At 33.9% G+C, this 13,846-nt stretch overlaps 1 protein-coding gene across 2 annotated transcripts in view; it reads right to left on the reverse strand.

Annotated features, from left to right (window-relative positions):
- Positions 1-210: 210 nt before the first annotated feature.
- LOC116850639 (SKI/DACH domain-containing protein 1) overlaps positions 211-13,846 on the reverse strand; it is a 16,068-nt gene continuing 2,432 nt past the window's right edge. The window contains exons 2-3 of one of the 2 annotated variants that reach the window (XM_032829148.1): positions 11,251-11,351; positions 211-4,794 (exon numbers count right to left, since the gene is read on the reverse strand). In XM_032829148.1, coding sequence (XP_032685039.1) covers positions 3,306-3,986 — 681 coding nt within the window. In that variant the 5' untranslated portion in view covers positions 3,987-4,794; positions 11,251-11,351 and the 3' untranslated portion in view covers positions 211-3,305. The remainder of the gene's footprint in view (positions 4,795-11,250; positions 11,352-13,846) is intronic. The other variant, XM_032829147.1, reaches the window with a different exon arrangement.

The following is a 13,846-nucleotide window of genomic DNA, read 5'->3' on the forward strand; positions in this document are numbered from 1 at the left end:
CATGTCGTGAAAGTCTATCTGAGTAAATTTATCGCTCTGGTTATTGTTTCGAGAAAAACGCATCTGAACATGGAAGGGATAAAACTTTTTTTAAATAATAAGATAATAAGATAATAAGATTTTTTATAAAAACGAAATCATTATCTTATTGCTAAGTAAGGTAAGAAATACGTGACGGGTAGGCGGGGGAAGGTAAAAAAATTTACGGGCTAGAATGAAAAACGTTTATTTGTAACGTAAATTATGTTCGACATAGATAAAACGATACAAAACATTCCTCGTTCATTGATAACACCTAATCGTACAATCACGTGTCGGGAATATCTACAAGGCACTAGAGATGAATCGCACAGACGTTCTTTCACACGTTGATTCCCAACTCGGGAATTTGGCGGACTCTCTCTCTCTCTCTCTCTCTCTCTCTCTCTCTCTCTCTCTCTCTCTCTTTGCTCTCGCTTTTTCATTCTCTCGTTTTCTCTCTCTCTTTCCTTTTTCACGTAGATCGCGACTTGTACGCAAGTGTAACCTTTTAACTACTGTTTTTTTTTCCATTTTTCATTTTTTTTATATTTTTCTGTTCTTTTTTAATGTTTTGTACCGTTCTTTCTTTTTATTTAGGATTAATCAGTTCCCGCCAGTCGGGCGGATTTCCTTTTGAAAACACATCTGTGACGCGCGCTTCTTCTCGCTGACAATAATAATTACACGTTGCGCAATTACGTCAGCCAATTAGCCCGATCAGCTCAATACGCTGCACTTACGTAATTGATAACGATTTGTTCGACAAATCTTGACCTCTTGTTTTGCCCTACGAGAGTGAATATTTCTTTTCTTATACTTTTATACTTATTTTTTATCGCTAAACATAAGTCCGTGGACTAAATTTGGTTATTATACGATTTTGAGGAAAAATGGAGTAAAGTGGGCAAAAAACGACGATATTGAAGGATTTCATGACATTAAAGTAGTAATAAAAATATTTTTTCTTAAATTAACGACATAAGAAAATATGAACTTTAAACTTTAAAATGCGTTTAATTTCGTTGCTGTACGATTTTTTGAATTGGAGATATAGTTATTCAAAGTTGGCCATTTTTTTCCTATGTCATAAATGGAAAAAGTTATTTAATTATTTCTTAATATTATATTGTACAGAAAGTAAGAGCTTTTTGTACTTATATAATATAATTAATAAGTAAGATAAAAACTAAGTAAATAAAAAATACTTACTAGTAGTACTTACTAGTAGTTTCACATGCTTTATAATACAGATTATGTTATTATTCAAAATAAAGACAAACGCACGCATATAAAATTGATTAAGTTTATTTATGATATTATTTTAATGTGACTGTTCACACTCTTGTAGGGCAAAATAAAGTCAAATAGTGTAATCAGCCGATCGGCTACACATGTACACATGTGGAACAGAAAAGATGTATAAAGAATGTACCTGGGCACTTGGTTTCAAAACGGTGTAGATACTTTTTTCTCGATGGCCCAATGAGAGAACTTGTTCCCGGTTAATTCGGAAGAAATTAAACTCTCTCTGCGCTTATATTGTTTAATTGATTCCTCAATAACTAATTTAAGTCTAGTCATGTTCTCATTCCCACATATTGTTCAACTATTGCGAAATTTGCTCGACGGATATATCTTAAATTTTTAGACACCTTGTATATATATGTATACATATACATATACATATATATATATATATATATATATATATATATATATATAAATATATATGTATATATATATATTTTTTTTAAATATATATATATATATATATATATTGTACATATATATGTATTTATATACATATATACACACACACACACATATATATATATATATATATATATACATATATATTTAAGCTATATATACTGCATATATATCTTGTAACACACATACAACAAACATAATAAACACATATAACAAACATACAACAAACATAGGTACAAATTATTTATATAATTTTGCATATTAATTATATAAATAATTTGCACCTGTATGTAGTATACAGTATATGTATATGCAAATTAAACCTGCAACTAGCTCTTATTGCCCTTTTTTCGGACCAGTGAGCTATGCTCTAAATTGTATTGAAGAAAAGTGTTCAAACAAAATATAGTTAAATAAGTAAAATAACTAAGTATAGTTTGGAAACCAAGTATATATACCGTCGCGCAAAATGTACGGTGGTTCGAAAGAAGTCTCCTCAGTGTCTCATTCGATGACACTTCGGAAACTCGAAATCCGAACTCTTGAATTTTTCTTCTTTTTGACACAAGTTCTTAACATTCTTAACATTCCGATGGCTAAACTCTACTTCAAAAGCTAATAACGCCGAATATTCTCGTGAGAAAGGGGAGAAAGTGTGAAGGACTGAAGCTTGGAATAGTGATATGCTTCATTTGCATGATTCTTCACGCCTGACGATCACTTCTACGTTATCGACATTTTTGGAATTCGTCATCCACTTTGTGTGGTATTCTCTTAACGTCCATTAGAAAATCTCTCGTAGTCGGCGCTGGAGATTCTCGCGCGAGACAGAACGAAGAGATAATAGCTTGACCGAATAAAATCCTACATAGTTTATTGATCAACGACAGTGTGTACGTACGAATGAATGTACATTAAATCTATCAGTCTGCATGCTCATATGGCTAGACATTCTCCATTTTTTACGCTTCGTTGGAGAACACATCGCAATAGTGCTAGGGTAAAGCACCCAATTATTGACACTCTATGGAAATCTAATTTTTCTTGCGACCAACGTCGCAGTTAAACTTCTGTTCTGCGCTCTAAAAGAGCGATCCCAAAAGAGGATCTTTTAATTAACTTCACAAGTATAACAGCGAACAAATGTCGCTCGTCGCAAGAAAAACCAGATATTTTTAAAATGTCAGTGACTAAGGGAATGTCAATAGCCAAGTGTTTTGCCCTAGTCGAACTTCTCGGGAGTGGATCGAGAACTTGTGCTACTTTGCAATGCAAGAATGCGCCTCGCAAGTCAAGGATATTCGCGTGGATGAACCAAGAGGTCGGTGAGAAGACCTACGAAGAGTCTGGAAGCAGCGGTGAGATTCGCGCGCGGAAACCAGCGAGGAGAGATCACGACGAGGAGATTGACACTTCGTCGTGTTCCCTAACACGAGTTTTTCTCCTTCCTTCTGCCTTGGTCTTCTCTTTTGGCAGATGACTTGATGACCTGGTGACTCGCGCCGTCCTCCCGCAGACAAGCCCTCTTTTTCCTCTCAGCCCCCCATCACCCTCTCTCTTTTTGACACCAGGATTTACCGATAGAGGCCGATCAAGTCTTGGCAGGAGCAAGGCTGTATCTGCTGGAAGCCGTTTCTGGGGACTCTCTGGGTTGGCAGGCCGGACAGACCCCGCACGTACATGTAGGATACCGGGCTGCGCAGGATTTTCTTCGGGCTCTTCTTCGCCTGCTTCTTCTCCTTCGCGCTGTCCCACTTGGACGAGGTGATCTTCAGGTTTTGAAACGCCCGTCTTAGAGTCTCCGTGGTGAAGAGTCTCTTGGCGAAGTCGCTGTCGCTGCCGCTGTGCGCGTCCGACGGGCTGGAGGAGTAAGACGAGGGCGAGATGCCCCCTCGGGGTAAACTTCTCACGCCTTCCGGGCTCCAGGCGCGCTCCGACGAACGCTGCACGCCGTCGCCGCGGTCCTGTGACCGCGTCGACCGTCCGGTCGCCCGCAGCCGTTCCAGGTAGCAGTGATTTCTTAGCGACCTGGCCGACCTGCCGGGCCACTCGTCGCTGTCCCGACGAGACAGGCGTTCACCGCTGCTGGTACTGCCGCCACTACTGCAGCCGCTGTCGGTGCTGCACTCGTCGTCGCCTAATTCGCTCACGGACGTTCTACCACGATGGTGGTGACTATGATGGTAATGGTAGTGACGCCGGTGATGGTGTTGGCGGCTGTCGCTCAGCTCGGTCAGCCGCGTGGAGTCCTCCATGACCCTGGCTCAGGATCTCGCGCGCTTTCAAAAGCGGACGGAGGGTCAGCACTCCGTATGCTTATGTACGCGCACGGAAAGGTGATCCGGATGCGATGATGCGAGACGATAACACTCGTCGCGCGTTACTGGCCGCTCTAGATCGCTTGCCTCCGTGCATATATTGTGCGATTATATACGCCGACGATCTCGCGGATGTTACTTCGCAAAGTTGGCGTCGAAATGTCCCCTCTACCGTGCGTTCACACTTCCACAACCGTATATCTTAATTGCCAACCGGACGCCGTTTGCACCACCGTGTGTACGACTATTCCAGCCGTGGTGGATCGCGTTGTTCTCCGCGCGTATCTTCCGCGTGGAGCCGCGCTGGGATCTAGGCTGGGAAGTAGACGAGAGAGCACTCGTTATGCGTCACGAGGAATTCTCGCACTGTTCCCGTCAATTGTTCACTGCTTTCTCGCGCGACCGGCCAATTGACTGATCGACCGCGACTGCTCGCTCAAGATCAAGTCGTCTAGCTGTCGGGATGCTCTTCCTGCTCGGCAGGACGACCTCCTTCGGGCTACGGGGTCAAACTGAGCCCGATGCGCTCGTCAAGCAGTCTTTTATACATTTGCAGGTAAGCGTGGAACGCGCGCATGCTCCGCTGTCCACGTGAGAGTACGGTGCACCGCCGTGGATGCTGCGACGGGGTTGATGATGTGGCGCAGCCACATCAACCCCCTCGCGAATTGAACGCAGGTGATTATCACGAACCCGGTTCACGGAAACGAGATGCTGAGAGCTGCGACTTGAAGAATCCCCGCATCTAAAAAGAGAGATTAAATTTGAACGTCACATAGAAAAAAATACACGGAAAAAAGAGATGTGGTATACCTAACAAAAAATATTTAGTTGTAAGCAAATAGCTGCATCATTCTACATATTTTTGTATGATAATTATGTGTATGGTTGATTTGACTTATTTACTTTGATGTGTCAACTACATCAATGAAGTTGCGCGTGATCTGGTTGTGGCAACTAGAAATTAGTAAGGGGATCATTTTGCATAGACAAGCTAAATATCGATATAGTTGCATTAATCAATGCTATGTTGCAAAGTAGCGATGTTAGAAAACAAAAGCAATTCAGCGCATAGCTAGAGATGTATACATGTGAAAACTAGTTCTGAGTGTATAAATATACATTTGTAGTTGCCGCGTAATAAACCGCGTTTGTATTAACTATGTATTATCACTGCTGCAACATAAGTAACTCAGCCATTGCTCTTTGGTTACAGCAACCATATAAATAGTTGTTCCATATTTTACTATTGAATCTGGTTGGCACAACCAGATTTCTATATTAATCAACTATATTGTTTTTTCCGTGTAATTTTGCTCTTTTAGCAAAATCGTCGTTGCTACTGCATATTCGTAGTAACATAAAAAAAATTTAATTAACGTAACTAATTTTATAAATTATTCGTTATCAGAGCAGAAAGTTCGTTGCCAGGATGGAAAAAATTTGTTGAGTATATTTGTCCTAAGAATCAAGTTAATTTGCTATTAATGCAAAATAATGTATCCTTAGTAAATTTATTTGCTATCGGAGCAAAACTGTAATTGTTTATATAAATCCATCGTGGTTCTTATAGCAAAATAATTTGTAGATTTAGCAAATTATTCAGCAAACAGTGATTAGTACTCTTAGCAAATCTTTTGGTATCCATATAATAATAAGAAGATTTTGCTAGACCAGCAGAAAATTTTCTGGGCCAGCAAATTATTTCTCTCCGTGCACGATTATTTGCTTATTTGTCGTTTATATTTTTATTATTATTTTCATTTATCTTTTATTATTATCATGATAATGGTGATTCGGTGGTGCAGTAAAAAATATATTTTGCTATTGTATATTTTCGTACGAAAATACTGAAAGGCATTAAAGAAAGTTAATGTATCATTTCCAGAATACTATGGATGCTATAATTATTTTGTATATACGGATGAAAAATAACATTAACATTTTGTTTCTGATAACACTGGTTAACATAACGATTGTTTTCTTGATTTAAACTGTCAACTCTAGTTAATTTCGTGATATTAATTGTAGATATAACAATTAAAGTCAAAGCATAGTTCTAATATACATAACGCAATAAACAAGAAACAAAAGGGAACTTTTTCAGAAGTTGTTTCTTTATTTCGAGTTAGAGTGCTTAGCAGCTTTGTAAATCTGTGAATGTGTTATTTATTTTAATTTCCTCTAAGAAAACACGAATCTCAAAGTTGATTCTTTTGTCGTTACTATTTTTATTTCGAGAACATTAAAAACTACCTAATAACGTAATATTTAAAAGACATTTTAGTTTTTCTAACAGTGCAAAGCACAAATATAAAAAAAAACTGCAGTAAAAAATATATTTGCTATTGTATATTTTCGTACGAGAGGCATTAAAGAAAGTTAATGTATCACTTCCAAAATACTATGGATACTATAATTATTTTGTATATATGGATGAAAAATAACATTAACATTTTGTTATGGCAACCATATTCAGGCAAAGGATATCCTAGTGTTTTTTCTGTATTGACAAGAATACAACACAATACGTTACGTACGTATGTTAGGTTGATTATAATTATTTTACTGTCAATTATAGTCGCCCATATCAAATACTTTATTCTCGATGTAGAACTCATATAGTGATTTTTGGACGCGTTTTGGTTGCTGTACATTTTTAAAGGAACGATATTAAAATATTAATAACTAATTAGAATTAAATTAATACTAACTAAATTAGAAAAAAATTAATAAAGATATCAATATTATTCTAATAATTTTCACACCTGTATAATATACGAAACTAATATAGATGTGTTATTAATAATTCAACTATTAGTTTTAATAATATTGCTATTGTGTCAAGAGGATTTATTCCCATTATAATGCTGTTGGCAATTCTGCTGATACTTTTTTTTTCTAGTCTAACGTGGGATAAGCTGGACACATGTTCATTATGCCAGGAAGATATTAGGCCATCTCTGCACTCGGCAAATCCTTTCGTCGCAGATGCAGGTATTCGGCCGGTGACCAAATAATCGCTGCACGTATTGATTCTCCAAAGTAAGCCCTCTCGTGGGTGCATCCACCCTTTGACATCGATCGGCGAGTTCAATGTCCGCGGTATAACTAGTTTCCAAGATCCATACTCTCCCGCGAGCGCATAGGAGAGAAGGAGAGGAAGAAAGGAAGAGGGGGAGGAAAGAGAGAGCAGGAAAGAAGAGAAGAAAGAGAGGAAAGATGTAAAATGCGGTGTTCCCAGAGTACGGAATTAAAATCGTATTTCTGGATATCGGACACTATCCCGCATATTCGATTTGCGCCTGACTCTGCTCCGCCATACAATTGGAATCCTGTTAAATATTAAAAACCGACCGACCACTCGCGGTCGATTAATTATAGTGAATGATCGATAACGTCGCCAGAAATGGAATCTAATCCACGATGTACGGGTATTTCAGTTTAGTTCACCCTAAAACAATTTCGATAACCAAATATAAACTTCGAAAATTCGAATTAAACGCTTCAAATCGACCGTCATTTTGGCATGTTTATTGAAAAAGATATCTATAGCATATTTTTTAAATTAAGTTAGTATATTTTTAAAGTGTCGAGAACACGTTTTTAGACACTTTCCCGAGCGTTGCTAACACGTTTTTATGGAGAAAATAGCGGAAGAAGAAAAAATTAACCCTAAAAACATGCGTTTTTTTATTTTATTTTGTAAAAATTCTGCATAAATTGCGATTTTTTTTTATTTTTTCAGGGCTATTTGATAGAACGACATCGAAATTATTAAGAATGTTACTCTTTATAAACAATAGACCTCATTTCCGTAGTAAAATAAATGGCTCAAGTTAACGTAAAATTTCAACATATTTGGACGTAATGGGTTAAGTATTATAAAAACTATAGTTGTGAAAACTGTATAGATCGGGATATAATAATAGCAGTTTTTAATGATATATCTATTTCATTTGAAATCACATAAATTTTCTTTCTAACCATAGAATATGTGAATATAGCAACTATAGTAATGATTCTTCTTGAATAAATGTCAAATTTTAGAAAATATTATAATTTGTATATATCATGCAAATATATTATACATTATATTAGATTCTGTAAAATATATTTTGCGTGTAAAAGTAAATTTTTATAGAAAATAAGAAAAAGAGAAAAAATATTTGAAAATTTATATATAAATTTATATATATATATATATATCGTTATAATATATAGTTATATATAGTTATATATATATAATATATAGTTTATTTCTGTGAAATAATTCGTCATTATTTATATGATATAGTCAAACAATACGTAATACAAATCTGTAATCATTTTAAACTTATAAATATTATATATATAATATTGGTAACAAATTGTAATATTTTCTGAAATTAGGCATTTATTGAAAAAAAACAATTAGAGAAAATGAATAAAGAAATAAAAATTGTTCTAATAATTTTCACACCTTTGTGTATTAGTTTAATTACATTGCTATGGAATCAAGAAGATTTACTCCAATTATGGTACTCGACCGATTCGCGCTATACTTGATAGATTTTGTTGATACAACGGCATTTTTTATCCTGTATACGGGTTTTCATGGCAATGCGAATACATTGATGCAAGTGCAACAGTGAAATGATGTTAATATAGACAATTAATTTTCACAGCTAAACGAGAATAATATTGTTATTGCGCGGTTATCGATCGGAATTTCGAATATGTTTAATTTCGTGCTAAACCAAAACCTAGAATATCTTCTTCGTGATATATCTAAATGTAAATCTTGATTAGTACAATTTGTAAAGTTAGTTTTGAAATGTGTGTAATTTACTACCGTTTCACGTCACATATATACCAGAGTTTTATTTCCATAGATAAATAAATAAATAAATTTCGTGCAAAAATCGAAACAAAATATCCTTCCTTGATATGTCTAAATATAAATCTTGATTTGCAATTTGCAAAATCGATTTTGAAACGTGTGCAATTACTACCGTTCCGCGACATGTATATACCAAAGAGTTTTATCTCCATAAATAAATAAATAAACAAATAAAACTTGTATAAAAACCGAAACATAGAATGTCTCTCCTTGATATGTCTAAATATAAATCTTGGTTTGCAATTTGTGAAATTTACTTTGAAAAGTGTACATTTTTATATTATCGTTTTGCAGCGTATGTAGCAAAGAATTTTTTATTTCCACAAATGAATAAATAAATAAATTTTGCACAAAACCAAAACATAGAATGTCTCTTTTTGGTAGATCTAAATAGAAATATTGATTTGCAGTTTGCGAAATTGATTTTGAAATATGCATAGTCTATTATCATTCCGTAGAATGTATGCCATAGTTTTTCTTCATAAATAAATAAGTAAATAAATATGCGTATACTTTATACACGACGCGGACATTCTCGTCATTTAAAGTCTGTACGTCATTGATCGCGTCGAAGAGCTACAATTTTTTAATCTATTCTGTTTATTTTGTTCATCTTATATCGAGACGAACGCAAACGAATGTTTTTACATTGCCGATCAAAAAAGAAAAAAGAGAAAGAGGAAGGATAAAATATCGTCTTTTTCTATTTTTTATTAGAATACTATAAATAACAAGCTCTTACGATTGTATTTTCCAAAATAAATGGTCAATTATTCTAATGACTAAGCATAATGTTTGTATATATATTCTAATTGCTTAATATTAATATAATAGCTTGTCTATGTAAAATAATCCCCTTACTAATTTCTGATTGCCACAACTAGACAACATACACAACTTCATTGATATCACACGCAACTTCATTGATGTAGTTGACACACCAAAGTAAGTAAGTGAAATCAACCATACACATAAATATCATACAAAGATATGTAGAATGATGCAGCTATTTGCTTACAACTAAATATTTTTTGTTAGGTGTACCACATCTCTTTTTTTCCGTGTACAGTACGTAGCGAAACAACAGTTCTTCGCGTCTCTCGTACTGCACGTAAGACGGCATTGTGCTTCAAATTAACATATTCCTCTTGATATAGAGGAACATAATTAGAAAATATCTCATAAATGCACGATGAGTGATTCCCTTTAATGAAAGATAAATATGCTTTCTGTAAGATATTTCTTTTAGAACATAGGGTTAGAGGAAAATTCACTTTGTACGTAGAATATCTCTTTTTAGATATACAGGAGTAAAAATGAGATAAAATTTGGAAAATCGTAAAAAGTTTTAAATTAATAGAAATTAATAGAAGTATAAATTGTTTGTTATATATATTGATTAACAATATCTTGGTATAAAAAATTAAATTTAAAAAATTAAATTTTATAGCGAATATTAACATCATTCTGTATTCATTTTAATTCTGTTCTGCAAAAGAATCATGTATCGCTTCAACGGTAACTATCCTGGCCTGAAATAACAGGAGTGATCTAAAATCAGTTGATACAATTTTGTTTTTATTAGTGTGATAGTTATGTTTCACAAAGCGAATTAAAGAAACAATATTTTGCAAAATGTAAATTATAAAAAATTAATCTTTTCATTGAAAAGTTTGTAAAATAAATAAATAAAAATGGTTTAAAATTTTCAGAAAGTTTCCGATAATAATAAATCTAATGGATAAATCTAATGGATATAAAATATATTGATTCTGATTTCAGATCTTGTTAAAAATAGTCAAACCGTTGAAGTATAATTCTTCTACAGAATAGAATTAAAATGGACACAGTGATGTTAATATTTGCCACAAAATCTAATTTTTTTACTAAAATATTATTAACCAATTATTTTTAACCAAGATATTATTAATAGACATGCATAACAAATAATTCATACTCCTATTAATTTACAACTTTTTATAAGTTCCCAAATTTTTTTTAATTTTCACTCTTGTTGGGATTCTATATAACTTCTTAAATATTATACTAAACGATTAAACATTTAACTATACATGCCATTCTATATAATTTTATCATTTTGTATCAAAAACACAGAAATATTACGTAGATTTTTCTTATGTAATTCTATCATATCTTTCAAGCTCTTATCACAACGCACGCACTTACACGCCGATTCTCTTTCATTAAAAAGTCAATAATTATGGTAGCAGTTTATAAATTGATAGGTAACTTTTCTATTCAGTTTAACGAGTTCCATCTGCACACAAATGCTTGGAGATTTAAATTGAGACATCCTACCTTGCAATCCCTGCAAAGCGTGATTTATAGAGCACGCATATGCAACGTGACTTCGATTTATAGATTCACTGTGCCAGCGTTTTCTTCCGCAATTTCTCCGACTAGACATGAAAGTATTGTTAACGTGATCACGTGTCGCGACATAAATTTATAGATAGGGAAGAGACATTTACATAATGTATACAATCAAATGTAACTCCCTATTTAGCGCAAAATCATTTCTAATTTTAGCCGACCAATTCCGTCTGGAGCGAATTAGCCGCGATTTAAGGGAGGCACCTTATGTAATGGGTCAAGAAAATTGAATATTTTTTTGCATATTTTAATATTTTAATCTATCAAGAATATGTTTCTTAACCCGTAACAGGTATGATGCTTTTTTAGTCAAGCTATAGGTATAGTGGGGTCCAGCGGACCCCAATAAATTTTTGCCATTTTTAACATGATAATAAAAGGTAGAAAGAAAAATACTTTATAATTCGAAAATAATACTTTACGAATATTATATTACAACTAGACATATATAATAAAAGTCTCAGTTTTTCAGTAATCTAAAAGAAAACGTTAACTGATTATAAAATGAACACAATGTGGACAGTGTTGAAATAAAATACACTGAAAGACAATCAGAAAAAGAAAAAAAATTTATGTTTTAATTTAAGTCCACAAATTATAAATTATATAAAAAATATAAACAAGTATTGTTAAATTAAATACAATATTAAAATCTTAAAGGTTGTCTAGATGCAATCGTTACAGATAGATCCGAAACGGTCTAGGAAACGGTGGTCGACGTCGCGTATCCAACTCGGTCGATGGAACAGTCTAAGAAGCGGAGGTCGAGAGGCTTCTCGGCAAGGAGCTCTGATCGGTTGAGTGTCTCAGCGGAACTCTTCGACGGATCTCTCTCTTTGGCGTTTTCGCGTCGGCTTTTATACGCGAGTTTCGGAAACATCTTCGCTGTTTTTGTTTTCGCGGATGTTCGCCGCTTTGTTCCGCGGTTGTTCGGCGTAAACAATATTCGTGACGATCCGTCTTCTTTTTCGATATCGCACTTTGGCGGATCGTTACAAATATGTAAGAGAAAATTTAGATTAAGAACAAATTGATTTGCACTGTACATTCAATATGAAATTCCTCTATCTTTAAGAATTGTGTTTAAGATTATTTTTCTCTTCATTTCAAAACAATCCTCTTGAGGCCAATATAAGAGTAAAATCCTCTAAGATTGAGAAAATTCCACTTCTATTAAAATTATTTTTTTTTGGGGTGCTCATAATCCAGAGATGTCTCATGGTCCAAGTTCTCGAGTCCCAGTGCCAGTGAGAATATTTAAAGTGATGTAACATTGGAATCAAGTAATTTGAAATTTTCAAGTAAAATCAGCAAACGCTATGACATTTACAAATACTTTCTGTTAGAAAATAGAACCGAATAAGGATATTCCGACACGTCTTTTTATTACGACACTTTCACGTTTTATTATAACGTCGGTGGGCTGTGAATTAGTCCGGTCATTTTCACCTTATTATTACGTGATTATAAAAGAATAATTAATATCACGAATGACCAAAAATTGACTTGAAAATCACGTCACGTTGCTGCCTGGGTATTGTATTATAGCGTTAATTATGTTGTACATTGTTACGGTAGCTGGTGACATATTTATTAGATGAGCTCCCTTAAAACTCCTTAGTATGACATCTTGAATAAAACATAACACTTTTTTTAGTAATGCAAAGTTGAAACGTCCTAAATGTCCCATTGTGAAGCCCGTAGCATCACAGACATAAATATGTCCCACTATTGAACCATGAATCCACAGAAATTCATTGAGCATCATTGAAAATATACTTAAAATTTCAGCGTGAGAGAAATGTAATGGATTTATATCGATAAGTTGGCCTAACATTATATTATATCCGTCATTTGTTGTACTCTCTAATATAATGAGGGGTCTATTTTTAACAAGAATTAGTGTTAGTAAATATATAGGCGGAGAAAAAACTCAATATATATGTATACAGGGTGTCCCACACTTTCTTTTTCACTCTCTTTCTCTTTAAGTGGGAATATAGAACGGGTCGACGTAAACATAAAAGTCCTATACCGTTTTGTGATATTCACAATAATAGTCGAGATATTAATTAAAAAAAATTGGTGAAAGATCACGCGCGACATGATAGATTAGCTGCATTGGCGCTGTCTGCCGTTGTATACTTATACATTAAATTAAATTGAACAAAAAAGTTTTCTACCATTTTGCAAATGACCACATAGATTTTTAGATATTAAAGAAAATTGTTATATATATAATTGTGTAACATAATGCACAAATTTTCAGTAATTAATATCTAAAAATCTATGTGGTCATTTACAAAAAGGTAAAGTACTTTTTTGTTCAGTTTGACAATGTATAAGTATAAAATGGTAGACGGCGCCACTGCAACTCATCTGCCATATTGCGCATAATCATTCACCAATCTGTTTTAATTAACATTTCGACTATTACGAGTGTGACTAACAGTGTCACTATTAGCACTAATATATATATATATATATATATATATATATATATATATATATATATATATAT

The sequence above is a fragment of the Odontomachus brunneus genome, unplaced genomic scaffold (assembly GCF_010583005.1).
Source record: "Odontomachus brunneus isolate Ranch 3 - 2012 unplaced genomic scaffold, Obru_v1 Obru_scaffold_151, whole genome shotgun sequence".
In the NCBI taxonomy this organism is placed as follows: Eukaryota; Metazoa; Arthropoda; class Insecta; order Hymenoptera; family Formicidae; genus Odontomachus; species Odontomachus brunneus.